The sequence below is a fragment of the Phallusia mammillata genome, chromosome 7 (assembly GCF_965637545.1).
Source record: "Phallusia mammillata chromosome 7, kaPhaMamm4.hap1.1, whole genome shotgun sequence".
NCBI lineage: Eukaryota > Metazoa > Chordata > Ascidiacea > Phlebobranchia > Ascidiidae > Phallusia > Phallusia mammillata.
Genome location: NC_137258.1, coordinates 8,356,716 through 8,383,464, shown reverse-complemented (window position 1 = coordinate 8,383,464; position 26,749 = coordinate 8,356,716). Strand labels below are relative to the sequence as shown.

The following is a 26,749-nucleotide window of genomic DNA, read 5'->3' as shown; positions in this document are numbered from 1 at the left end:
TTTGTGGTGAAAAATGGATTTCCCCGTCACAGGTTTAATCTGTTTACCAAATTTAACAGGAACTAGATTTGGTTAACCAAGTAAATAGTCAATTTTTAGAATTCAGCAAGTTTCACATCTGCTGGAGAAAGAAAACACTCACACACATACATCATTCAATGTCCAAACCAAACGACAGTCGTTTGTTTTTGAAATGAAGTGTTTTATTAGATAAGCAATTGAGAATTTTGCGTTAAGAGTTACGTTTACCAGAAAGAAGTAGTTTGGTGTAACAAATTAGCTGTGTTTTTTCCTGATTCACCTGTTGCACAATTTGTTGAATTAAGTTTTCACATGTTGTGTTTATTGTGTAAAGTTTGTATTTTATCATAAACCAACAAAGGGTAAGGCTTATTATTTAATGCTGAAAGTAAATACGACACTAGTAATATTTGTTGAAGCTTATTTGGTAAACCAGTCTTTTGCTTTAGGCCTACAGAAATTAGAACTTTATTGCCAAAAACCTTTAAAATGGCCAACAGACACAATATGAACAGATATTTGCTGCTTGTTCATGACTTATGTTTTTCAAACAAGTATCCTGACAGTGGAGGAAAAAAGTTTGAATCAATGTCTGGAATTAGCCAATACCCCAAAGGTAGCAGTGTTAAAAATAATATCTTAAAATTGTGTACAGTGGTTAACCTTAGGGTGGTGAAATACTGTAAGGTAAACTGCATGGTATACCTTATTGTATGACACACAGTTTGAGAACATAAGCCCCGACAAGGGTAAATGAGACCAATTTGAAGTGTTACTTCAATTCCAAACCCTTGCCCCAACCTGAATAACTTTAACCGCCAACATGTTCAAAAGACCACAAGATTATAATTTTTGCATGAAGTTTATTTATGTCCAGTAAAACTGCTTACCATGTGGTAACATGGGGTATCCAATACAACAACATGCCATATTATCGAGTATTTAGCACCACTGATAACCTTATGCACCAATATATATAATGCATGTGTATTGTTACAGGAACCCTGCTTGAAGAGGTGCCTATATCCCCACCATCAACCAGGTTGACTTGTATGGTTCTTGATACAGAAGAAATGATTGAATGTAATGAAGATGATGTTGATCCATTAACAGTGGTATGACAAGTTTGTATGTATTAGCACTTGTTGCACAACAAAGGCATGAAACAGATTTTAAGTTAAGACCCCTTGGTTGTAATAACATTGACCTCTTTCACATAGGCTATCAAGGACTTGCTGCTAGCAATATCGAGTTGCAAAGATCGGTTTGAAGTTTTTAAAAATAAGGAACGACTAGGTGATGGAATTGACATGCAACCTGGAACTGATGTCATTGTGCGCTTGCCCGTGATGTCTGGTGAAGTACTCGGTATATGACTTGTCTTTAACTTTGACTTTATTTTTTTATGTTTATATTTACCATTCATGTTTGGCACAAGAAAATGTATAAAATTTTAAGTAAAGCCACAGTTGCCATTGACCCATTGCAGGTAAACTGAGATACAAAGGAGCAATGCAAGGCAAAGAAGGCATCTACTTTGGCATTGAATTGATAAATGCTAGAGGGAAGGGAAACTCAAATGGAACAGTAAACAACCACAGGTAGGAATATACATTTGTTTTATTTTTAAATTTGTTGCTGTACCTAAATTTGGGGTTTAAAATCTTGTACAGAATTTGTTGTTTACTTCTTTCACCCAATTTAGCAATGCTCTGAAGCAATAGGGCGTATGTTGTGCACGAGCCACACCTTTCCAATTACCAATAAGTGATTAATTATCTAAATCTATGTGTTGGTGGGGGTTGTGTAAAAGCCTTCCAGCATTTCTTGATGCCATATATGGTTAAAAATGATCTAGGTGAAACGTTAGCATGTTTCATAGTACATAACCATTAAAAATTTTACAAATACTTTTTCTGCTTTGCCAGATATTTTGAATGTCCCGATGACTGTGCAGTTTTCCTTGCTCTTAATCGTGTTACATCTTGTGAATATGACCAACTCCAAACACATGTACCTTCCCATAGTAAAGTTACATCTAAGAGCTCCAAACCAAAACACCCAAGTGGTGCTTCAACTTCCCACCACAGAAGCAGTTCCTACACCAGCAACACAAGTAATGGGAATATACATTATTCAGCTTATGTCGAAGTGTTACCTTAATCAGGTTTGTTCTATTGTATTGATAAGTTAACCTTGTTTTGAATAGTGGGTGGTACAGCAAGTACAAGTAGTAGCAGCAGCAATCTTCCCTCGGTGTTAAATGTCAGTGAAGAGGAATTAATACAACTTAACATTTTCATTGGAATGGAAGTTTTCATATTCACGGAAGTAAATGGAGCAGAAAGTCAAGAAAGAGGAACAGTCAAGTTCATTGGTAAGAAACAAACAAGATGTGTCAATTGGAAAAACTTACAAGCAGATTGCACTTTTTTAAAGTTTATAAGGCAGTTGGGTTTCAAATCGTTTTAGCCTTTTTTTGCTTTACACAACTAAATTGCAACACCTTACACTGGTTTAGCTATTTTTTCTCTTTCCATATTGTTTTTTGCACCTACCCACGAATTTGATCACAAAATATAATATTTCTTCTGTAAGGTCGTATTCCAGGCGAATTACCTACCAATGACATTTATGCCGGAATTGAGCTGGTAAATCCCACTGGAAACGGGCGGGGAGTTTTCAACAGAAGGCAATTGTTCAAGACAAAATTAAACCATGCTGCGTTGGTTCCCTTAAGTGGCATTCTCCCTGCAAACACTTTCGACTATGCCCCTCCCCCACAAACGGTATGGTTAACATTTGATGAAATATAAAGTAACAATTTTTGCATGTTGGTTTACCTATTGTGGGTGCTGCGAAGTAGTTATGGTCTGTGTATTTCAAAAACCTAATTCAATACGGCAATCGAACAACCTCACATTAATTAAGTAATGTCGCGTTGGGTAAACTCTATGGGTGTTTTCGCAAGCTATGTATTGATCGATGCAGCATTACATGTGTGAGGAAAGCTTCGTCACAACACAAGGCAAACGCCCATATTGTGCAAAATTCCCCAGTTCCGTTATTTCAATTTCGATTCCCTTGGCACTTAGTCAATCTCGCATGTATAACAAAAAACACTGCGTGGTGTTTTTCCAGAGTGGAACTCACCGCACAGAGCCAATCGAGGACGCATTTACTGCTGGGTTTGGGCGTCACCACAATGTACCGGGTAGTCGTCGGCCTTTCAGTAGCCCGGCTGGTTTCACTAGAAATGGGGAATTTTTCGAAAGACCAACGGCAAGAATGGCTTCGGAACCATTCCGAAATGAGTCGAGGCCACTTGCAAAGGAGTTAGTCCCACATAGGAGAAAACCCGACAACAGCGGAACAATTGTTGAATCTGAGGACAACCTGTATCCTCAAAACCCAGATATCTTCGGCAGTCACCGATCGTCCAATTCCAATCGTGTGCGTTATCCAGTAAGCAGAGCTACCTTAAAAAAACATTTTTCGACGCATGAATCACACAACTTTTATTGCAGCCTAACAGTCGAGAAAAACCGGATTACGTGGAAGAAAATCTTCATCATTTCGAAGGTAAGTCTTATTTTCTTTCATTATTGTTAATATTGTCGTATCTTTGCTATGTATTTGATTGACTAGCAGACTACACACTGTTGGAGGTCGGTTCAATGGTGGAGATTGCGGATGGAATTGAAAATCAACATGATGTGATTGTTGGGCCTGTGTATGGCGTTATACGGTGGATCGGCCGGATTAGTGATTTGGTATGTCCAAAAACTTGTTGTGATTGTTTCCGACTTTCTATGCCATACTGTAACACTTGACGAATGTTCAGTTTCTAAAAACACACAAGATAAATCATCAATAAACTGAAGCCCTTCACTGGAGACGTTGCTGGTGTCATCGCTGGAAAACTGTTCAGTTTGAACACTATAGATTACAAATCTTGTTACATGTTACTACTTTTTTCCAGGGAGAATTTGCAGGCATCGAACTAGAAGCGGAAAGATTTGGTTTTGATTTAACAGATGGGACGTTTATGGGAATCCGTTATTTTAACTGCCAGGATAATCGAGCACTGTTTGTTCCCCTTCACCAATGCCGAAAAGATCGCCGTTTTGACTCGCCTGGTAAGGCCCACTGTTGAATAAATTATGTGTCTTACATAGACTAAAGCAGTTACAATGCAAAATGTAAATTAAACAATATCATGTTATAGCTGACACATCCCGCGTGCAAGTCGTTCCCCAGGCGACGTTAAAGTCTACAACAAAGCATTTTGGGGATTTTGAAGCTCCTCAAATTTCGGGTTGCGTTACGCCTCCTAGCAAGCTATCAGAAACCATGCTTGGCAAGGGGAAGGGCATCCAAGGTCACCATAACTCTTGTTATCTTGACAGCACATTGTTCAGGTAAGGTTAAGAAAAAAACACTTTTAGTCGATAAACCAAGTCAGTGTACTTTTATTGTTGTGCAGCAATGTTTTATTTTAGTGGTGGATAAGAAAACACTTTGTCTAATTAGTTTTGCTCGTGTATTGCTTAGATTATGTGGTGTTACATGCAACTTATGTGATGGATTGTTTTAATGTTTATAATCCCGATTATCCATGCACGTTTTAGCCTCTTTGCGTATTCTTATTGCCTCGATTCCCTAATCCTGCGTGACCGGACCGAAACCGACATACCCGAGTACCAGCAAGTTCAGCAGGTTTGTACAATTTCATACACAAGCAATATTAGGGAAAGGTATTTTTTACGTTTGGTATGTGTTTTTTTAAGGTGCTTAAAGAAAGCATTGTAAACCCGTTGCGGGCACAAAACTTTGTTCGGGCCGACAAAATAATGGAACTGCGAAAGTTGCTTGACCGCCTTAGTTCCGTCACTGGATTAACAAACGAAGAAAAAGATCCAGAAGAATTTCTTCATACGTTGCTTATGCACGTAAGTATGCTTTTCACGGAAGTTCAAATCAGGACTGCTAATGCACCAATTGTTTTTTATGTAAATTCGCAGCACGCAGTAAACGAATCAATCCTAATGAAAACGGCGTTGAAAAACAAGTCATAGACCCACGTTACTTTACAGGTATTCAAGGCGGATCCACTGATTGAATTGCGCGTGGGGGATTCAGAACATATCCAGGAATGCTATTTCTATCAAATATTTCTCGACAAAGATGAGAAGATGGTCCTTCCCAGTACACAACTGTTGCTTGAACAGTCATTTCTCGGCTCAGATCTAAAGTTTCGCGACGTTCCTGTGTGTCTGATTCTCCAAATGCCAAGGTAAATGTCGCAGCCATGCAATTTTGACTGTTTTTTTTTTGACTTGGTTAGCGGTTATTTGAATGTCCAGGAACCTTTTTAGTAAACAATGGAATTTTCCATAATTGTTTGGAAAAAACAATTTTGGGAGGTGTTTAGTTTGGCCAATGACCAGACATTTATGCTTTAGTTAGGCAATGACGCAATTAGTAATGTAGAACAGCTATTTTCCATCCTTTAAAACTTCAAACTCGGTTAACAGCTTTTGGCAATCGCTGAGCATCAAAATCGGCCATTCCTAGTCACTGTACAACACAAATCCATTTCTCCATAGGTGCTTTCCTTAGTGACCTGGTACACAATAGTCGATTAAAGCTGTTTAATTATCAGGTTATTTGTTGCTGGTCAACAAAAAGCAGAGTTTGTTTTCTACTTAATATTGCCCATCTTGCAGGTTTGGCAAAGACTACAGAATGTACAATCGGGTACGACCTAGTCTAACGTTGGATGTCACAGATATGGTGGAAAAGATACCAAGAAGTTGCACTGTGTGTGGTGGATTGGCCGAATATGAATGCAAGCAATGTTCAATCGAACGATCCATGCAGGCAAGACATTACCGAGTCCTTCAAGTTACGTGTCAGAAGTAACTTGATGTTAGCTAACATATTTGTATATCACAGGACCACATCAGCTCCTACTGCGCAAACTGTGCACAAATTTGTCACCAGCATCCCTTAAGGCGACAACACAACTACAAAAAAACTGAAGTGTACGACGAATATAGGTAAGTACCTGAACACAATGGTCCTTATAATGAAAGTTGTAGTTAAACTCTATTGTGTTCATATCTCGCAGGTCGTTTATAGCACAAGAGGGGGAAAGATCAGTGGAACGACAGGTTCTTGATCTGTATGCGGTAGTCTGCATTGAAACAAGCCACTATGTATCTTTTGCCAAGTAAGGCATGATATTATGTTCACATCTAAACAAAATAGAGTGTGCTGGAAGTAGATACAACTGGTAACTTATGTTGTCAAGAACGGGCGGAACTGATGTTTGATGAGCAAACAACTACGCATACTAACATATTTTGCCAGTTGACATGCCTTCATCATCAAGAACATAATGTTGTATATTCTGTACAGACATTGCTGTTTTCTTCGAAGGAATATTTTAAAGTTCGTTCGAAAACTAGGCTATGTTTAAACTAACCTATGGTCTTACAGGTGTGGAAATGGGCCAAATGCAAAGTGGTGCTTTTTCGACAGCATGGCAGATCGGGTTGGCGAGCAAAACGGCTACAACATACCGCAGGTCACCTACTGCGAGAAGTTTGAGGAATGGCTGAACATGGACCAGCGGGTTTTACTCGAAATGAACCAAAGAGAAATGCCTGAATACCTTAGACGACTGCTGTGTGACGCCTATATGTGTTTGTACCAAAGCCGCGAGATGATGTGTTTTACATGAAAAGGAAATTGTTTGGTCGTGTGACCATAGTCACGCGCCTGAGATCGGTTGCATGATGTCATGTTGCATGTCAATTCGCTTTGCACTTGGTCGTTATTTGTAATCATTATGTGACTAACCACAACAATCATGTTCCTCCGTTGTATGACAAACCTGTAAAACTGTGACGTGTTTGAATTTAATTTCGCTGTTCTTTTGTGATCTTGTATTCGGGCGTTCCTGGACAGTTATTTTTGCATTGGAAACACTAAGTTTTTAAGTATACTTTTTGTACAACCCTTGTAATTTTAGTGCTGTGTGAAAGCGTTGGATAACGAGTCTTGATGTCAGTTTATTTGCGTATTCGGGAGAAACGATTTTTTTAAGCAATGAATTACTGCCAAACTATGAACAAAAGGCCAAGTGAAATAGGAACCACCAGCAGCATGTTCATGTTTTTTTTACAATAACATCAGCTATAGATAATTTATTTTTTATCTGCAGACTGCAGGGTCATGGGGCTACCATGTGGTAAAAACATGTCCAACGTCTCACTTAACCAAGAAATTAACAAACAATCAGCAAATTTTGCCTGCATTACAACAAGCAACTGTATTACGACCACAACAAAATACCAAATATGTATGTAAAATCAAGTGTTATTTGATTTTGGGCTAAGATTAAAGTCTGTTTAGCAAAAGCGACTGGAGTCAAGTGATGCAGTCCGACTATACAGTTGCATTGCGGTTCCTAGCGGAGTCGGCATAAAAGCAATAACATATCAACAAACCTGCAGTGTTCATAGCAAATAGTAATTCTTGACACGACTAAGAAACGAATATTTTCCCTGGCCGAGTAACGAAACATAATAGGCAATAATAAAATAACTTATTCAAATAGGGATCCAAGAAAATCTGGACATTGTTCAAGATCCTGTAACAAGAAATAAAACCAAAATTCAATTGTCTAAGCCAGTGGTTCCCAACCGCCGGTCCGCGTAAACACTTTGCCGGTCCGCGAATTATCTCACTTTATGCCCAGCTACTTTTTAAAATAGGCCTATTGCAAAGTTGTTGGTACCTGCAAAACTTATTTTACGCCTGGCTGTAAAACTGGGGTAGCTCTCCATCGTTGATACCCGCAAATTGTATAATAAAGCTTTTGTGAAGTTTATGATTGTTTTGTCATAAACTGTGTCTAGCATTCAACATTTTTTTGTAAAACGAAGTTATCCTTCGCTTTTGAGATAGCATTGATTTTGTATGTAAATGGATTGGCGTTGTTGTTTGAGTTGACTTGATTGCCGTTTGGTTGTAATTTTACGCCCTAAATACATAGGCTATGACTAAATCTTGCATTATGTTGCGCAACGACAACTGCGGTAAACAAAAAGCTTACAAATATCTGTTGCATTCACTACGATCTTTCGTTGCCGGTCCGTGGATTTTTTTACATTTTTACCGGTCCCACAGTGTAGAAGGTTGGGAACCACTGGTCTATATCTACGTGTGGTAATAAGAGCGAGAAATAAACATATATCAACAGTAAGTACAGTAAACTTCGGGTAATCCCGACCCTACCGACAAATTTATCCAGATGATTCAAAGATCGATACCGTATATTTACTCGATTGTAAGCCGCGGCTTGTATTGTTTTTTACCTGCCGTTTGTGCGGCTTACACTTTAATCTTATACTGATATTATTTCTACACTTCAACTTTTTAATTTATTTGGGGTTCAAAATTTATATGCATGTACAGATTATAGTAACGTCGATGTACGTTCTGTTGATAACAACTATCAACGTAACTAACAAATATGGGCAAATAGTTATACTATGTAACAACAAACAGATGTAACTTATTATGAAACAATAGTATCTAAAATTCCAGCGTGCGGCTTACAATCGAGGGCGGCTTATAAGCGTGGAAAATTCATATATCTCTTTATCTAGATCAGTGCTCCGCAACCGGTGTGCCGCAAGACGATGCGGGGTGTGCCGCCGCAAAACGTATAACTTTTTGTGTTTAATTTGTTTTTATTTTATTCGTAGCAAATGATACAGTTCACAACACCACCAAACCAAAGCTACACTACTCACTACGCATTCATGTTTTATTACGTCATAATATACTTTATACTGGCTTAATGCAGGGGTCTCAAAACACGCGGCCCGGTGTGGCCCTAAGAGGGTTTTTGTGCGGCCCGCGAACTAACTTTTAAATTTTAGGTGTTTAGCTCAGGTGGAATACCCTGTCAGGCCACCGATTTTAAGAAACAATCATTCTTTATAAGTATTGGTTGAAAATAAATGCAACGTTTTAATCGTATGGTGGAAAGAGTCCCTCCTATTGAAAATCAGCAATTCATTCCAGTTGTTGAGTCATAGTTTTTAATTGTTTCGTCATTGTATGCCATTGTTTTCACACATAGTAGTTTATTGTACTTGCTTTTTTTAGTTTGCTACACTGTATATTCGTTTTTTGTTGATTGCATTACAAATGTGTACATGAAATGGCAAAAACGCACAACATTTTAAGCACATAATATTTTTGTTCATGTTACTTTTAAAAAAAAGTTTAAATATTACGGCGCTTTACTAACGTAAAAAATGTTTTTGGCCCTCAAAGAAGCTTAAGACCCCTGACTTAATGCTTTTTTAGGCTTTCAAATATTCAAATCGCATTTTTTGGGTTCGGGTGTGCCGCCGAACATTTAAAGCTTGTATGGTGTGACGTGCGTGAAAAAAGGTTGCGGAGCACTGATCTAGATAGATTGAGCGGTACAAATTACTTTCACGAAGATCAATAACTGTCCGATGTTGATACAATTAAAAACAGAATTTCCTGATACTTTACAAAGGTATAAGCACTCAATCCCTGAAAAGTATAAGGCGCCAAACAAGACTTTTAACTGTTACGTCATACGCGCAAAAACAAAGGCAGTTAGTTTACTGAATATCACGCCAAAATGTGATTGTGGCAAGCAATGGAGCACAATGCAGTGTAACAGGAAGTTAATAAAAGGTTGTCACAAACTACAGTAAAACTGTAGCTTAGTGTTCGAATTTGCCATTGTAGAACATAAAATGGGAATTACGAGATGTAAAAGGAAAAACAGCATAAAATTTTCGTTTAGCTCAAGAATCAAGATTAATCTGAATTAGTCGAAGATCGGGGTTGATTAAAGTTTACTGTACTTTAGTTTGAAAACGCAAAACCAAATTTACTTTATTCAAATTATTTTTGTCAAGTTCAGCTGCCTTTATTTCCTGACTAGTCGCGAAAAAACTCTCATCAGTTTCTTTTTCGCAAGGCTCCACCGACTGTGTGTCTTCTCTTCTGCTATGTAAAGGTCGGGACACAAAAAGAGTTAACAAACAGTAAGTCTCACTTTTGTCTTACCTCTCCTGCTGGTTGCCTTTGTCACTGTCGTTTTCAGTTAGGGGTGCTGTTAGGTACAAAATTCCTATGACTGCTAGTAAAAAATCAAATTCATCTTCTGTGAATTTGCTTACCAGTTATTGCCCTCTCTAAACTTTTGTCTTTGTCATTTGATTCTTGCAAGCAGCTTGGCGAAAGTACAATTGTAGGTTGCACGTTGCTAGCAAAGTCGTATTGATCGGAATTCATTGTACAACAATTTCAAAAATGTCTCCCCCAACAACTAAATTCAACAGCAGATAAACGATGACACCAATTCTTCTGATTGTTTCGCGCCAACTTTTCTTTGTGTGCGTCATAAACCGATTTTTGCTTATTGTGGTGCTTTTATTAACTTGAGGCGGATTGCTTACAGTTTCCATCCACGGGTGCATGTTTAATTGCGCTGCTTTGACAGGTTAGCAGTCTAAATTTGGGACCAAGAAGACTAGTGTGGTATTGTGCAACTGTGCTTGTAAACGTTACGACGCTTTTCACTGGGTCAGCTGACCAACCTTTTCAACTGATCGTGCAGAGAAACGACAATTAGCCTTCCATATTTTGCAGGACAGATGAAGCAAAAAAATTGCGGTCGAAAATAAATTTTGGCGATGTTTGCCGTGGCAACATTAACTAGGGCTTCATCGGTTGGTGCGCGCAATGAAACATCAAGCAATGGGTATGAACTTATTATTGTATGTTGTGAAATATTTCAACAAATCTACCGTCCAATTTGCACAGCAGCTTTTTCCCAGCAGTTCTCAGTAAAGATGTCTTCAAAGTTTACCATGACACACAAAGTGTGGTAAGTTGATAATCACATCAGATTATGAGATTTCTAAAAATGAGCACTACGCTAAACGTCATGTACCCGATGCTGTGTTAGTACTTCTCCAATACTTGGACAGAATCAAAGCAAATGGCCATACCTGTTTTAGAGGTGAAACAATAAGCTGTGCAGCGTGCCGCATGTCCCATTGATTTTGCAGCACAATTTGTTATTTAGGTTGCTACCGAATCAAAAAACAACGCGGCTTCCAACTTCGAACAATCAGGTAATAACATCGAAACTAACAGTTCTTGGACACATTTGAATCAAAAATGACGATTAGACTCAATAACAGTAGCAAGAAAACGTCAAGATTGGCTACACATTGGTCAACGTATTTTGCAGGTACTGGTCAAATTAAAAAATATCTATGGGCCAATCGTAAATCCTAAACGTATTTCAATGAAGGAATATCGCATGCGCTGCGGAAAGTTTATATTGCACGTTTATTGTTTTTATAGAACTTTTGGATTGTACCAACTTTAAGACACATATGACAATGCAATAAATATTTAGCAGCAGGTATGAAACAGACTACATTTGTACAAGTTTTTTCTTTTTTTTGTTGTTTCCATATTAGTTGGAATAATTGGATTTGGGTCCAGATGCAAAACTCCTTTACAAAGTTAAAAACTAGCAAGATTTGATCAAAATGCTGAAAAAAAGTATTTAAGTCCTGTTTTTGATTGAAAGAGGAATGATAATTCAGAACCACATGTGACCATTGCAATAATGTAAAAACAGAATCAAAATACCAATTTAGGGACAAAAACAGTGAGAAGTGGATACAAAACATTATGTCAACCAAATTCACATGATATACTGCATGATCAAAAACTAAAAAATGAGCAGCCATTCATCTTTTGTCCTTGTATGGTTAAAGTTCTGATTTTATTTTTGTTTTTTTGGCTTTTTTCTTTTTAGATTTGGTTTTCGCTCCATTTTTAGTGTCTTTTGATTTTGTTGACCTAAACAAAAATTAGTAAGCCTGTAGTCACACCAGTGTTCCATTGTCTAAAAAACAAAATTATACAAAATACTTACCCTTTACCAGGATAGTCTTTACCCTCAATCGTTACCAGTTCACATTGTTCTTGTTCAACAAGAAAATCTTTGATTTCATATGCATATGATCCATCACTAAGCTTGAATAAAACTCTATTGGCACTGATTACAAATCTGGAAACAAGCCATGTTTGTACGCACAAATGTGTATGTTCATAATAATGCGAACAGTAAATATACAAAAACAACTCTATAAATCAAACAACACAAGCTACATCAACTAACGACCCATATGATGTGATTATTCAAGTTACTGATTATTTAGTAAACTTTGGTTCAATTTAACCAAGGTTTACTGTAGTTTGTTTTTACCATTTATAAGAAAAAATGTTTAACCTGGTAACTTCAATATTTGCATTGTATAACTGTGATTGCCACAAACTGCTGATTTTTTCTGTTTCCTCCTCTGTTGGATCACCAGCCACTGTAGCAAACATCATTAACGTCTTGTGCTTTTTGGTCAACTTGACTAGATTCTCTGGATCACTTGCATCAACCTGTAAGGTAATTTACATTGAAAACGTAATTAGTGACTGGTTCGGTGTTTTTCAACCTTTTTTGCCTCCTAGCAAATGTTGCTGTGATGCCATACACTTTGATGCAGGAGGCTTAAAGACATGAACTGATAGTGCTCAGATAAAATGTAAATTAATATTTAGCAAGAGAACGAAACTGTTTTGAAGTGGTGGTACATCCGTTATCACAAACACAACTTTCCTTTTAAACCCTGAGGATATATCTTCTGATCACCGTTCTGTTGCTGTGTAATGTGTAGTGTATCCAGTGGTGGGATTCAGCCGGTTCGCACCGGTTCTATAGAACCGTCTCACGAAATTTTATGAGAGCGAACCGGTCAGAATTACTGGTTACTGTCAATGGACTTTTTGTAACAGAACCGCCTAAAAACGTGACTTTTGTGATAGAACTGGGTGAAAAAAAATTTGAACCCCACCACTGAGTGTATCTTGCCAAGAGATAATCTTGGTTCACCATGAACCCAAGTTAAATAATCTCAACTAGTTTTTTTTTAAGAACTTACCTTTGAAAAATCTACTGGTTGGGATGGCCGAAGGTGTTCAGGTAAATCACCCTCATCTACTTCTCCATCTTCCTTCATAAACAAAGTAATAACACATTTTTAACACTTAAAATATTTTGTTGTCATGTGGTTTGGTAGTTGATTTTGTGACATAATTGTATAGGTGAAGATATAGACAATCCTGAGTCTATATTTAGTGCACAAAGATGCTATGTTGTTAAGTAGTTTTTATGAAAACTTACTGTCCATTGTTCCTCCAACTTGTGAATGTCAGCGTCAGTAAAGTCTCTTGGATCTTTCTTTTTGCATTCTGATGAAATAACTATCAAAAGGATAAGTATAAATTTTGCTACGTACATATTTCTCATATCTTTGACTTCAACTGGTACACGTCGCACTCAAATGTTCTGGTTTTGTTACGTACGGTGCATGGCACCGCCATGCTGCAAACTGGTAATAAAACGCCCGTCGGTAACAATGGGGAGACTTTGTATGAGAGTCCCACATAATTGAATGGCAAAAATAAATTATTATAAAAAAATCAAACAAAAAGTGTAGATTATCAAGAAGGGTCACTAGTTTATTGACAAATTACAGCTTTTTTACATTGCTGTCGAACAAATACGCTTGGATCATCGGAAGAAATACGATTTTTATGAATTGAATTTTGCCTTATTTGCGTTTTGCAATCTCAAATGCTTAAAAAAGTGCGTTATACTTTCTAAAGCGCGTGCAATTTCAACAACTATTGTGTAAGTCTTGATTTACGCCCCAAAAGAATAAGGTTGAAATATTTTCGATTTTCTGGGCTCACTGCGTGACTAGCATGAGGTAACAAAAAGTTGTTGTTTTTAAAGGTTTTAACTTTTACAGTTAGCTGTAGCTGCGCCACAAAGTCAAGGTTTACATTTTGTAGGTTTAGAATAGTTTTCTTTGCTAAAGAATCTTGTGATGAATTAAAAAAGCCAACAAGTAAGATATAAAGCTTGTGTTTGTTTGTTTAATGGATATATTTGCGAAATGTTTTGCCATTTTATTATGGCTATACAGAGTATTTATAATGTTTTTAGTGTGGAATATGGTGTTCAATACCTGTGAATATAAACCAGACATATAGTTGGATAAACCAAACATGTTTGAAGTTTTAGAGAAAATTAAACGGTTGCCACAATTTTGCCATTGAAATGTAGTCATTGATATATAAAGTGTAGAAAGCCGCACTTTTCCATGTTGTGCTGGCGTTAAGTGTTAGTGTCACTTGTCCGTGGTAAATACCAAAATGATGGAAAATAAAAATAAAATTGTACAATAATCCATTTGTTGTATCATACTTGGAGGTTGATTTTAGTAAATTTGCTTTTCATTGCAGGTTTACCTGGTTGGATGTCAAGTACTTCAAATGGATGATTCATCAAAACATGCTGGAGGTAAATTATTATTTGTAAAAACAGATCTTACTGCTAGTGCTATGTTTGCAATTTACACTGACTTCAAGTAGCTCTACTAGAAACTAATGTGTACCTAGGCCTGAACTGCGAGTGTATATGCTTCTATATTTGTCTATGACTTCATCTTTGTCAGACTGTTACACAGCTGCATCTCTTAGGCTGAGACAGTTAATCAGGGGAAGTTGAACAGTTGTGGGTACCCTGGCTAAGATTCACTTGTTGGTATTTACAATTCTCATGGGGAATGACAAAGTGCGTAAGCTAGAAGAAGGTTGGCCTTCACTCTTTAGATATATAAATGTATGCATTTGGAGGTTGGCGCTCATGTCAAATAGGTTTTCATTGCTGTTTACTTACCAGATCAGTGTAGGTTTGGAAATTAAAATTTTTGTGTGTGCTTGATTTAGGTTCAAGAAACAAGGCTGTAGATACTGGATTGAGCAGTTCCAAACGAGTTGGTGGTGGCAGTAAAAGGCGTGAAAAATGTGGTGCTCGTTCTGGGGTGGCCACATCAGGGGTAACATCCCACTTTAGTGTGGATAACTGCCAACAAGCATCTGCTGATAACAAAAGTGGTATGTGTGGCTTTCTTTTTTATTACTATGCTAAGTATGGCCTTGCATTGGTAGTACCATTGTAAGTGAACTGAATAAAATTAAAGCCCTTGTCGACATGTTGCTGTCAATGAAAAAAGAATGAAAGTGTGTACTGTGTAGTTTGTTTAACATAGAAATTTTATTATATGATCTATGGTTTAAAGGTATTATATGATCTATGGTTTAAAATTTTATAATTTTCTGCAGAGTCAAAGATGAAGAAAAGCCTTGCTTTGCTAACACATTCACGTAGGACGCGCTCAAGTGAGAAAAGCAATCCTCAAATTTTCACATGTAGCAATAACACCAATCCCTCAAGTGAACCGACACCTGATGCTGATGTGGATCTCAGCACTTTATATTCAGGATGTGTGACCAGAGGACAGATTAATCGAGTGAAGAAGATAATAGGTGAATGTTCGCCCTCCCATGTCACAGATATGTTACCAATGAACACACGGTCCTCGAAGCGTCTTGCAAGTGATCAAAATCACAATGAAAAAATGCAAGTAGATGACAGTAGCACTTCTTCTGCCCAGCGAAAAATCAAATCACTGGTAAATTGCTTTCGTTACTTTTTGAACATAGCCTACAATATATATAAAAGTATTTACTGGTCATGTATATACACTAAACCGCTGTTAAACCACATTCAGTCAATCCTGATCTTCGCCTAATTCAGGCAAAACTTAAGATACACATGATTTGTAATGTGGTAAGGCTTTAACTAATTGACATCAGTTAATGTGGTTCTTAGCAAATTTCTGACAAACTTTTTGGTCCCAAAGGATCCAGATTACCTGAGGTTTACTATAAATGTGTGTTTTTAAATTTGTGTTGCATCTTGGGTGGATATTATGTGACATGGTGTCAATAGATCAAGAGATTGTTTTTAGTTACATATGGAAGTTATGTGTAGGTTATAGACTATTTGGGTTTAAAGGGGGTGTTTCACCCACAAATGGAATAAAGTGTAAGTTGTTTGAACTGAGTTGTCTGGAATTAATGAAAACACACAGCAGCATGCATGCATGTAACTCTGGGCGTTTTCCTATTTCATTAACTAATTCACCAGGTGGTACTTCTATTTCACCAAGCTATAAAAACATTTGCAACAATCTAAATGGGTTATTGGTTGTGCAGCAAGGTTTAGTCATAAATTTAGTGGTAAGTCAGTGTGCAAAAAGTTTTTGTCTTACTGAAACCCGATTTTTATAGCATCTTTTTTCTGCACCGCTGCCTATCTGAACTAGTTCAAACATTTAATGCAAATTACTCTCAATTACAATTGTTTAGTAATTCAAGTAGAGGCTTCCGAGGGTTAGAAGTGTGTTTTCTATTCTTGTTTTATTTTTCGTTTGAACTAATAGGTGAACAGGTTTCAGTAATCCGAGTATAAAACAACTATTATAGACTAACCAACTTATCTTGAACATGTCTGAGTACACAAAGTAAAGGATGAAGACTAGACCATAAGTATCTGTTTATATTACATTCTGAGTTTCTCATGATACAGGTTTATTGACCTTTAAAATATTTTGGTTTAAAACAGGTTTTGCCTGTTTTTGTTCATTATCACATCTAAAAAACTTGGGTGTAAAAGTAAATATTAGTTGAAATAGGTTGGTCAGTTTAAATCAGTGGTTCTCAAACTTTTTTATTGTCAGGGCCAAATGGTATTTTTTTAAGTTTGTAGGGAGCCGCAAAAAATACGAAAACTTGAGAAAATCACTAAAGATTACTTCTTCAAAAGCTAAAATAGCAATGTTTGGTGATTTTCTGAGGTCTGGTGCGAGCCGCAAAATAAGTAGTTGGGAGCCACATGCGGCCCCGAAAACAAAGTTTGAGAACCACTGGTTTAAATGTATAAAAATGCCTGGTACAATTGATCTTCATCATTCATTGTCTGAGATTTGAATCACAACAATGTGTCAACAGACTGAACCACGTGGGGGCAGTGTATGAATAGGAGAAAGTGATCAGTCTGTTTCCTTTGTTGTTATCATTGTCAAACACACAATTTTCACATGAGAGTGAATGTGTCTTATTATGCTGAAATCCCATAAATACAACTGATTAATATTTTTAACACTGGCACTTTGTATTAACATCCCCATGCTGGCATTAAACCTACCATCTTGTGGGTACCTTCCTTCAATGCTAACACACACACTTATATGGTCGAGCAAATATTTAAACAAAGATAGGCAGGTAGAGTCTGTCCTCACAGCTGACTAAGTCCTCATCGTGGCAAGACACTTCGTCGCACTGGTCATGTTCGCGCAGGCCCGTGTTTTCGGATGAGGTGTTTGGTTGCGTTTGTTGTCTTTCAAACTTTCGAACTACAGCATTGTTGTGACGTAGGTAGGCAGCTGGTAAATTGGGTCGTGGTTGTAAAAGAGTTTGGGCGTATAATGGCAGGTAGGCAGGTGATTAATGTCGGAAACGGAAACTGCTGTCGCCTGCCAGTTTTAGGCGAATAGCTAAATAACCGACTTGGTGTTCATATAATGAGTTCAAATACATGCAAAGACCTGCGTGTATTGACCCACCGTTGTCAGTTATTTCACATCGCGACTTGGTGATTTAGATGTGCCAGTCGGTCAATATCCCACGCTTGTGCCAGCTGTTAACCCGCAACAAGAGCTAATTTGTCAAAAACACCCACCGCGGCCTGTATATGCCATAGTGTTATTTTTACATCCTTAAATCTGAAAAGCGATATCTTTCGCTGTGTCGCCCGCCTCGCCAAGGTAGCGGCAGTAATCCTTGCGCGATCAATACTGCACAACGAATTGCTTCTGGCCGCCCAAGCATGCCGCGTGCCCGCGACTGTGATGGTACTGCATTATGTATTAGTCGATTCCCGCTGTGGGCTACAGTTGTTTCATCTGAATATCAGACAGCCGAGGATCGCCGTCCGCCGCAAGCAGCCACGTAATTGCTAAACTGTTGCTGCCGCGTCTTATTGATTCGCAACTTGTCCTTATGTTGTTAGAGCGCGCCGCGATATACAGACTCGTCGTAGTTTGCGATTGCTAGAGCCGTACTGAACATACCCAAGGGCTAACTGTCGGTCTCAAATTGGAAATCAAGTTCGCATGCTAGCATTTTGTGACGATGTTTTCTTAATGCGCCAGTTGCGTCAATCGACAGCATAGCTCAGCCGTGATATGTAGCTCGGAGGCAGCGTCGTCTATTAGGATAGCAGTGTTGACTGAGGGACAGATAGTCATGACATTGCCGACATATAAAGTCCCTGTCGAGAGTGATCTGTAACGGCAGACCGCGGCAAGCAATAGTAGCGAATGCGGATGTTAACGGCGAATCGTAAAACTTCCTGCCTGTCGAAATTAAACCGCGTCCCTTTATTGTGTGTAGATGAAGCTTAGCAGTATCAGGCAATAGGCGAGCGAAGACGGTATTGATTTCCCTCAGCATTCGTCTCCGTATCGTGCCGTGTCTCATGTATTCGTCGTCTCTCTGGGGTTAGCTGTTTGCACCACGTCACTGATTAATTTATGCGCGGCGACAATGCGCTTGCTGATGTACTTGGTGTCTGCCGTGCATCATTTAAATTGACGTGATAGATTGTGTGAAATACTGCCTTTTTATGCTAATGTAATGTTCCATACATCACGCATCGTGGTCAGTGTTAAGGGCACAAAGAAACTAAATTAGGCGCAGCGCTACAGCGGAGACAGTATAGGTAGCGAAATACTTCACAGGCATTACAACCGCTCGACAGCTTTTCCTACGCCAATCACACGAACGCCGCCGTGCCTGTGAATCGGGTGGCAATTATATACATCTGGCGTAGACTCTCAAGCCGCGATGTCTCTCGGCCAATGTTTGTGCGCGTTGGTGCGTGACCGCTTTGTGTGACGATTGCTCAGACGAGAGTCATAGGCGAGCTCCTCTCGAGGCGCAAGGCCCACAAGAGCACTAGGTTTAGCACTAGTCCGTGCGCAAGCGAACAAGGCATACACCCACACATCACCGGCGCGTTGAGGCGAAAGAATAGTGTTGGTCGTTCGAGCAATGTACGAATTGAGAGGATACACGCCACACAACAGTTTTAGGTGTTTTGAAAGTCAATCGCCTTAACGTGTAATGCGCTGTTCTGTTAAAAACCAACCGAAAATTGCTTAAGAAAAGTTAGGGTGTATAATTTGTGTTGTAATTAACAGTAACCTAATTTTTAGTCACAATGAGATACAATGTATTCAGTACACAGAATCCGCGAGTTTCTGCTTAGTAAGAGAAAGTAACGTGGTGCCTTATTCGCCAGATTGCCCTTAGCGCTGGTTCCAACGTGTGTGTATTGCGTTTGGCGCTATTGACAGGTTTTGGAGCAATTGATAAAATTCGGGCAGTCTGTACTTAGGCAGCCACGACCGGAAACTTCTCCACAGCTGATTCGAGAAGAGACGTAATGCGTTCAACGTATTGCTAATATGCTGCTGTGAATAGGAGCGCGCGTGCCATTTGTGGAAACGCTTTACCGGCTCCGCAGTGTCAGCTGTAACATGATCGTTCGAATTTGTATTCCAGCGTGCTGTGTAGTGTATATTGCCGTTCAGTGACTCCTGGCTAGGCAATCGTAATGCGTGACGTGCTATAGCGAAGATATCACACGTCATGCGGGAAAACAAGAAACTACGTGTCATTAACGGCGTTACGCAGCGACTTCGATACTCGCAGGTTGTGTATATTGCAGGGCACTTGATGCGCCCGCGCTGTCCGAACTAACGCGCTTGACTGAATGATTAACCCGGGTGCGTGTATTTCGTAGATGAAACGCAAGCATGACGCGTTGAGCGAAGTTCCCAAGTCGCCGGAGAAGAAAGCATGCAGAGTGCTCGGGTGAGTTCTCCCTTGACGACGTTAATGCGGTCAAGCGATTTTATTAATCGTTTGATATGATTTTAAACCATGTAATTGTATGCATTGGATTTAAACCTAATGAAATAAAGCAGTGGTATTAAAACTTAGTTGTGACCAAATACTGTTTTTTAAATTTATACCCTGTTTGGATTTACTTTTGTAAAAATATTGTTTCGACCTTGTCAGTCATTCTTCTTCATCACTGGACTCACCCAAATCACCACCAGAGCGAAGATGCATAACAAGAAACAGTGTTTATGCTCGAGCAGTTCACTCACCTCCACACACTGAAGAACATCAGCCAAGGTATTTGCTTTTTTAAGTGACTTAAGTTTTTTGAAGGCAGAAAGATAACATATATTTCAACTACTGCAGTAGTCCAGGACCCTCCCATGATGCTGTTGAAGTTTTAACTGCACCACCAACTCCCACATTAGCTTTGCCAGAAGGAACTGATGACTGGCTTCGAAGGTAAGCTTTATGTTGTTGTAAAATATGATTGAGGTTTTTGTTCAGTGGGTAGATTTAATAGCATACTCAGTATCAGATTGCTTAAAATGTAAAACTATGACAGGAGTTGGTAGTTTGCCACACTAGCATTTCAGAATTATATGATGCTATTACACTCTCCAGTTTGGTTGACCCGATTTTGTTTATTGTGTAATGCAGATTTTTGAAGTGGAATGCCAAAGACAAGATCCAAGCTCTTGAGAATCTTATTGGTGTTTGTCAACCGCATGAAGTTCGTCATATGCTTGAAATCATTGAACCACAGTTTCAGCGCGATTTTATCTCATTACTACCTAAGGAGGTAACATACAGACTAATGACACAAGTATTTTTGAATTTGCTCTTTGATTCAGCGACTGCGGTTTTGACAAGTCTGCCTTTTCTAGTCTATTTATATGCAAGGAAAAAAAATAAGTCAATCTTAGAACTAGAAATAATACATTTTAACATTTTTCACAGCTTGCTCTCCATGTCTTAAGTTTCCTCGAGCCAAGGGACCTCTTAATAGCAGCACAGACATGCAGGTACTGGCGCATCCTTACTGAAGATAACCTTATGTGGAGGGAGAAATGCAAAGAGGAAGGGATCAGTGAACCTTATGTAGCTAAAGTTTTAAAGCACAATTGGAGAAACAAGAAATCTTTCAGTGCTGGAACCAAAAGCACATGGAAGGCTGCGTTTCTGCGACATGTCCGAATAGAAACAAATTGGAGGGAAGGAAAAGAAAGAATATCTAAGGTTTGGTCACAACATGATGACATAGTAGTGATTTTCCTAAACTGTGTGTGTTATGTTGTGCAAACCACTGAGAATCTTCATGGTATCGCTTTGTGTTTTGCATTACATATGCATGACAAAACAATATCAGTATAGCCTGGTTTGTGTTATAAGCTTGCCAGTTTGGAGAAATGTGTTTAGTACATTTTAGGTCACCATTTAGGGAACTTTTGCTAACCATACAGTGTTGCTGGTTGATAAGTTAGCATTGCATTCTATGACCTGCCTAGCACAGTTATTTACAAAACTTTGATATTTGGTGCAAATTTGGGCAAAGCTATTATGTAAAATATTTTCTCTATTAGGTGCTAAAGGGCCACGATGACCATGTGATAACCTGCTTGCAATTTAATGGATCGCGGATAGTTAGTGGTTCAGACGACAACACATTAAAAGTCTGGTCAGCCATTTCTGGAAAGGTATGTTTATTACAAACATGTGTAATCAATACAAAACTTTAGAGCTAATGGTTGTGTTTACTTTAGTGTCTAAGGACATTAACAGGACACACTGGTGGTGTATGGGCCTCTCAAATGCGCAAAAACCTTATTATAAGTGGTTCGACTGACCGGACCCTTAAAATCTGGAATGCAGACACAGGTAAAAACATAATCTTTACAAATTTGCAATGTGTTAAACCAAACACCCTTTAATTGTCATTTCAATTCATAACACTGGTTAACCAGCAACTAAAGTGGTCTTCCGTGTCAAGGAAATCCTGTTGCTGCCTTTCGAAAAGAGCTTTTTTGTGGCCTAATAAATGCATGATGACAAAATCATTAAGCCAAATTGTATGCTAAATTGGCTCATCGAAACATGGCTGGTACCTACTGTAGTAAATACATGACTTTTTTGTTTCAAGGAAATTGTGTTCACACCCTGTATGGCCATACATCCACTGTACGATGCCTTGCATTGCATGACAATATGTAAGTATATTGTGTAATAAGAATACTAATCAATAAACATACAGTTCCCTGCTTTAATGTCGAGAAAAAAATTGAATGATTTTGGTTTAATAGTTAAGATAGAGAAAGAGTTTGAGTTGCAAACCCAAACAGCTGAAAGGTATCATAGTGACACTTTTCAGGTCAAGAAATTGCTTCTATTTTTAGAACTGTAAAACGTTTAGCAACATGGGAGTTATCCTTAAATAAGACTGCTAAGGGCAAAAACGTCTGTATTTTTAGACATTCCAAACGATTCACACATCGGTTTTGCATTTGATGTAACTGGGCACTTGTATGTTAGAATTGTCACAACACTGGACTTCAAACGTTGCATATTTCGAGTTCAAACTACCACGTGCGGAGTTTAAATGTATGCGTCAGAACAACATTTTACATGTTCGTGGTCAACACTACTTCACGCCGTAACTGACTTTACCATACTAAATTATGTAGAAAACGAAATAAACGCCTTCACTTACCTTGTCTAAATCGGTATTTTTCACTACTATTTCAAATCTACACCACGCAAGTCTCAAACCTTTAAACTTTGTCGCTGTTAGGTGCTACATAGCATTTATATTTGCCAATACATTACTATGAGGATGTTGTACAAACCGAAAATTGAACAGTGAAAAAGTGCCAGTTTAAGCAACACGTTCTTATGTACTACGTGTATTAATATTAATCAACATGCTTTTATGCAGAGTGGTAAGCGGGTCTCGCGACGCAACTTTGCGAGTTTGGAATATCGAAGACGGTGAGTGTCTCCATGTTCTTGTTGGTCACATGGCGGCAGTGAGGTGCGTGTGTTACGACGGTCGACGTGTGGTGTCCGGTGCTTACGACTACATGGTCAAGGTGTGGGACCCAGTAACCGAAGAATGCCTACACACCTTACAAGGACATACCAACCGCGTTTACTCATTACAGGTAAATGGTATGGTTTTCTTAAAAATCTTTATCTAATTAGAACTGATGATTTACGATTTATCGGTCTATGTTCTTGGCTTAATTATGGGTCCCCTTCCCTAAGTTCAAGAATGAGTGCTTTAAACTTATTCAAATTTGCACACTTTTTAGTCAGATAAAGTTGGAGTTTGAAACCCGGATGACCCAGCGGTTCACCCACAGGCCCCCAAAACGTAAAATTTTAATTGTTTTTCATTGCAGTGTTACCAAAAATAAAACAATCAACTAAAGCCACGGCAAAGGAATTTTCTTGTTCATATCACATTACTGTGTTAAAACTGTACCCAACATGCGAAATACTTACGCAAAAAATCCACAGTACGCTTACAGTAAGCTATAGCCACTGGTCTAATCATGTCTTAAATTTTGTACTTTGTGTATGCAGTTCGACGGAACGTACGTTGTAAGCGGAAGCCTAGATACATCTATACGTGTTTGGGAGTTGGAGACAGGAACATGCCTTCACACGCTTATGGGTCACCAGTCACTAACGTCGGGTATGGTGCTGCGTGGCAACATCCTCGTTTCTGGGAACGCCGACTCCACTGTCAAAGTGTGGGATATTCTAACCGGGGAATGCCTGAAGACGCTAGAAGGTTGGTAGAGGCAAATTTTGTCGTTGCGTTGCAGAACACATGACTGATGTTTTATTGGGCATTTGTGATGTTTGGATTTTCTTTTGCCAACACAAAAATGATCATATAATTCGCAGCGTGTTATAAAGTAAAGAGGTGTAACAACGAAGTACTGAAACTTTTTTTTACTGAACCACCGCTAAGAAAAACTACCAACCGCTAAGAAAAACTAGCATATTATAGTTTTCAACAAACCGTTTAGGATTAATAATGAAAATAACGGTCCAAATAGACGTAAAAACCGACATGCTTTTTTGTCCAAACTTTTCGACAAATGCTCATGCCATCATCAGTGATATGAAGGGCCACATCAGTTACACCCGTTTATATCCACTGGAGTCACATTTAGGATTTTTGTTGTCTTTTCTCAAAGTTTTTGGGTCTATTTTTCGTTTGTCGAGTTTTAAACAGACTTTTGCCGCTTTATGTTACAATGTTGTTAACATTCAGGCATTTTAAAAATCCAGAGTGTGCAAAACAGTATCCATGCCAAGATCCATGCATTATATGCAAAGCAATTTCTGAATATGTGCAAGCGTCAATAACAAAACTGATTCGATTAAAAGGTCGCCAGTTGGTTACAGTTTCCTGGTGTAAAATCGAGCTCGTATTCCAACATAGGATGTATGACTGGTGTATTCCCCATATCGTGCGGTTTTGTCTTGCTTGCTGTTTTTGCAGGGATTGGGAAAGGCTTGAGTAAGCATCAATTATTGATGTCGATTTGAATGAACGACTTGACACGGGCCGAAGACCGTTAAGCCGCATCCTAAACATCTGAAAACAGTGTAGCGCAAGTTTTTCTGAGGGGGGCAAGTGTAGACGTTTAATTGCAGGATGTTGTGCACTTTTTATGAAGAAATTATAATTTTAAATTTAAGCCATAAAACACAATACATAGAATTATTGTAAACTATATGTTTAAGGCATCTAGGAGCAATATTGAAATTTGGCATTTTATTGGCTATATATTATGTGGGCTATTAAATGTACAGCGGAAATGAATAAGCGGCACGAAAACAGTTTCTACTTTGTTTTTAGGTTCCAATAAACATCTGAGTGCCGTCACGTGCTTACAGTTTCGTGGAAAATTTATTATCACAAGTTCCGACGATGGCACTGTAAAACTCTGGGACATCGAAACTGGGAAGGTATGATGGCATTGTGTGATGATAAACTTCTAGTCTTTCCATTGCGTTGCATTTTCAGCCCAAAAATGCTCTTTCCAACTGTTTTAATCATGTGTCATACTAGTCCCAATTGGTACATTGTTAAGGACTAGGAACATACATTTTTGTATCATGGATTTTGTACTGTAGAAAGCGTGTTTTAGTAACGCAAGCATATTTTCCAGGTCATTCGGGATTTGGTGACGTTGGAATCACGTGGTTCGGGTGGTGTCGTTTGGCGAATTCGCGCCTCGCAGACCAAACTGGTTTGCGCATTCGGCAGTCGCAACGGTACCGAAGAAACCAAACTGATGGTTCTCGACTTCGACCCGGACTCTAAGTGACGGTACTAGGCAACACACAAGCCGCCACATCACACGCCTTGTTGCGCTCACTACGCCTTTTCGAGAATTTCACAGTGTTGGTGCTAACTGGATTGGCGCCCCAGGCAAACGCTGCAGCCGCCGCCGTCGTCTCATTCACGTTCATCCCATCTCCTGCGACGGCGCCTGTTACTCGATGGAGGAAGCGAACCCTGTAGCAAACGTCAGGTGACTACGAACGGATTTTCACCTGCGTATTATCCCGCGGGCTGTTCGGCAACACTCCATGCCGTTAAAATCCATTGTTGCCACGACAACAAGTCTTCCACTTCCACGATGTCATTTACTCACAAGGCTACAACCTGTTACAAGCATGTCCCTTCCGAATACTCCCCATAGGAAACGCAAGTTATGGACAGATTAATGCATGCGATTTGTTATGTAAAAGGGTGGCTTACTTTTAGGTGCAAGTGCTTTGTTTACTGGCCGGTGGCGCCACAAATGACTTTGTATGTGGAGTTTAGCAGTTTAATGAATGGTACGCGCCGGATGTTACGCTGCATCGAATACGCGGTCACGTGTATCGAGCAAATATCAATGAACCATCTCGTACAATGACAACTACAAAATTTCTTCATAACATGGCCATACTTACAAACAAAACAAGTTTGGTTCTTGTTTGGACCATTAAGTATCAACTCTACAAGACCTTGTTGTAAGCATCTCTATTTCTGAAAAGTATCATTTTTTTACAGATAGATTGTATTTTAACATGTGTTCAAGTTTAACCTATTTTGAAATTCCGCTGTACTATCGACGCAGCGTACCAACTCATCAGAATGTTCAGCGTTAATAGTTAACAGGGCTAGTTTTCCACAAATGATGCAACGGCCGTTGTATTTGCTTTGCGTTACACAACTCTTAACCGTTCAATGGAAATTCCCTTTGCGGTTTCTCGATGTTTTTGCGATTTGCAACGTGCAGTTTTTATTGTCCGCTGGTTCGTGTATCTCTTTTCCGTCGTCGTCGCTTTTATACCTCACCTTCACCATTCTTCACCAACGCACCCAAAAAGAATCGCAACAAGCAAGTACCGGGATACTGGTGGTTGATACTATTTGGCCACATGTGTATTGCCAGTCGTTTGCCGTTGCGCCGCTTTTTACCACGCACGAAAACCCACAAAAACTGCTTTATCGTTTTTCGTTCACACCCTCATTATTACCGTTGGTCTGTTATTTTTTTTCGGGCAGTTGTTGCCGAGTGCAATAATAAAAACGACGCCACGAAAAAATGCTCTTTATGGTCGTGCTGGACTCGCACAAGGTTTTATTTTGTTTTCCTAAATAAACCCCAAAATTGGATTGTATTTTCGTAAAAAA

The 26,749-nt window shown here is 38.9% G+C and overlaps 3 protein-coding genes across 7 annotated transcripts; 2 read left to right on the top strand and 1 right to left on the bottom strand.

Annotated features, from left to right (window-relative positions):
- Nucleotides 1-440: 440 nt before the first annotated feature.
- On the top strand, nt 441-7,103 carry LOC145238681 (ubiquitin carboxyl-terminal hydrolase CYLD-like). Of its 4 annotated transcripts, none has more exons than XM_080101924.1 (19): nt 441-637; nt 1,021-1,136; nt 1,242-1,389; nt 1,511-1,622; nt 1,950-2,137; nt 2,231-2,398; nt 2,620-2,810; nt 3,163-3,474; nt 3,549-3,603; nt 3,673-3,794; nt 4,004-4,160; nt 4,250-4,442; nt 4,653-4,740; nt 4,812-4,973; nt 5,118-5,317; nt 5,751-5,904; nt 5,980-6,083; nt 6,155-6,256; nt 6,526-7,103. In XM_080101924.1, exons 1-19 carry the CDS (start codon nt 511-513, stop codon nt 6,767-6,769), a joined length of 2,943 nt encoding a protein of 980 aa, XP_079958050.1. In that variant the 5' UTR covers nt 441-510; the 3' UTR covers nt 6,770-7,103. The 4 variants fall into 4 exon arrangements, with proteins under 4 accessions (XP_079958050.1, XP_079958049.1, XP_079958047.1 ...); XM_080101923.1 differs by having other exon boundaries at nt 3,670-3,794; XM_080101921.1 differs by having other exon boundaries at nt 3,163-3,486; nt 3,670-3,794.
- A 3,982-nt stretch (nt 7,104-11,085) lies between these two features.
- On the bottom strand, nt 11,086-13,583 carry LOC145238683 (LRP chaperone MESD-like). Its single transcript, XM_080101928.1, has 5 exons — nt 13,346-13,583; nt 13,104-13,175; nt 12,401-12,561; nt 12,044-12,178; nt 11,086-11,967 (listed from the first exon to the last, which is right to left on the bottom strand). The coding sequence occupies exons 1-5, from the start codon at nt 13,469-13,471 to the stop codon at nt 11,877-11,879; spliced, it is 585 nt and encodes a 194-aa protein (XP_079958054.1). The 5' UTR covers nt 13,472-13,583; the 3' UTR covers nt 11,086-11,876.
- A 241-nt stretch (nt 13,584-13,824) lies between these two features.
- Nucleotides 13,825-26,736, top strand: LOC145238682 (F-box/WD repeat-containing protein 7-like). Of its 2 annotated transcripts, none has more exons than XM_080101927.1 (16): nt 13,825-13,934; nt 14,473-14,530; nt 14,959-15,126; nt 15,355-15,704; nt 19,943-20,013; nt 20,221-20,340; nt 20,410-20,505; nt 20,704-20,845; nt 21,004-21,282; nt 21,627-21,740; nt 21,807-21,921; nt 22,184-22,250; nt 22,976-23,201; nt 23,626-23,836; nt 24,917-25,026; nt 25,230-26,736. In XM_080101927.1, exons 2-16 carry the CDS (start codon nt 14,503-14,505, stop codon nt 25,386-25,388), a joined length of 2,256 nt encoding a protein of 751 aa, XP_079958053.1. In that variant the 5' UTR covers nt 13,825-13,934; nt 14,473-14,502; the 3' UTR covers nt 25,389-26,736. The 2 variants fall into 2 exon arrangements, with proteins under 2 accessions (XP_079958053.1, XP_079958052.1); XM_080101926.1 differs by lacking the exon at nt 13,825-13,934 and adding an exon at nt 13,941-14,075.
- The last annotated feature ends 13 nt before the right edge of the window (nt 26,737-26,749 follow it).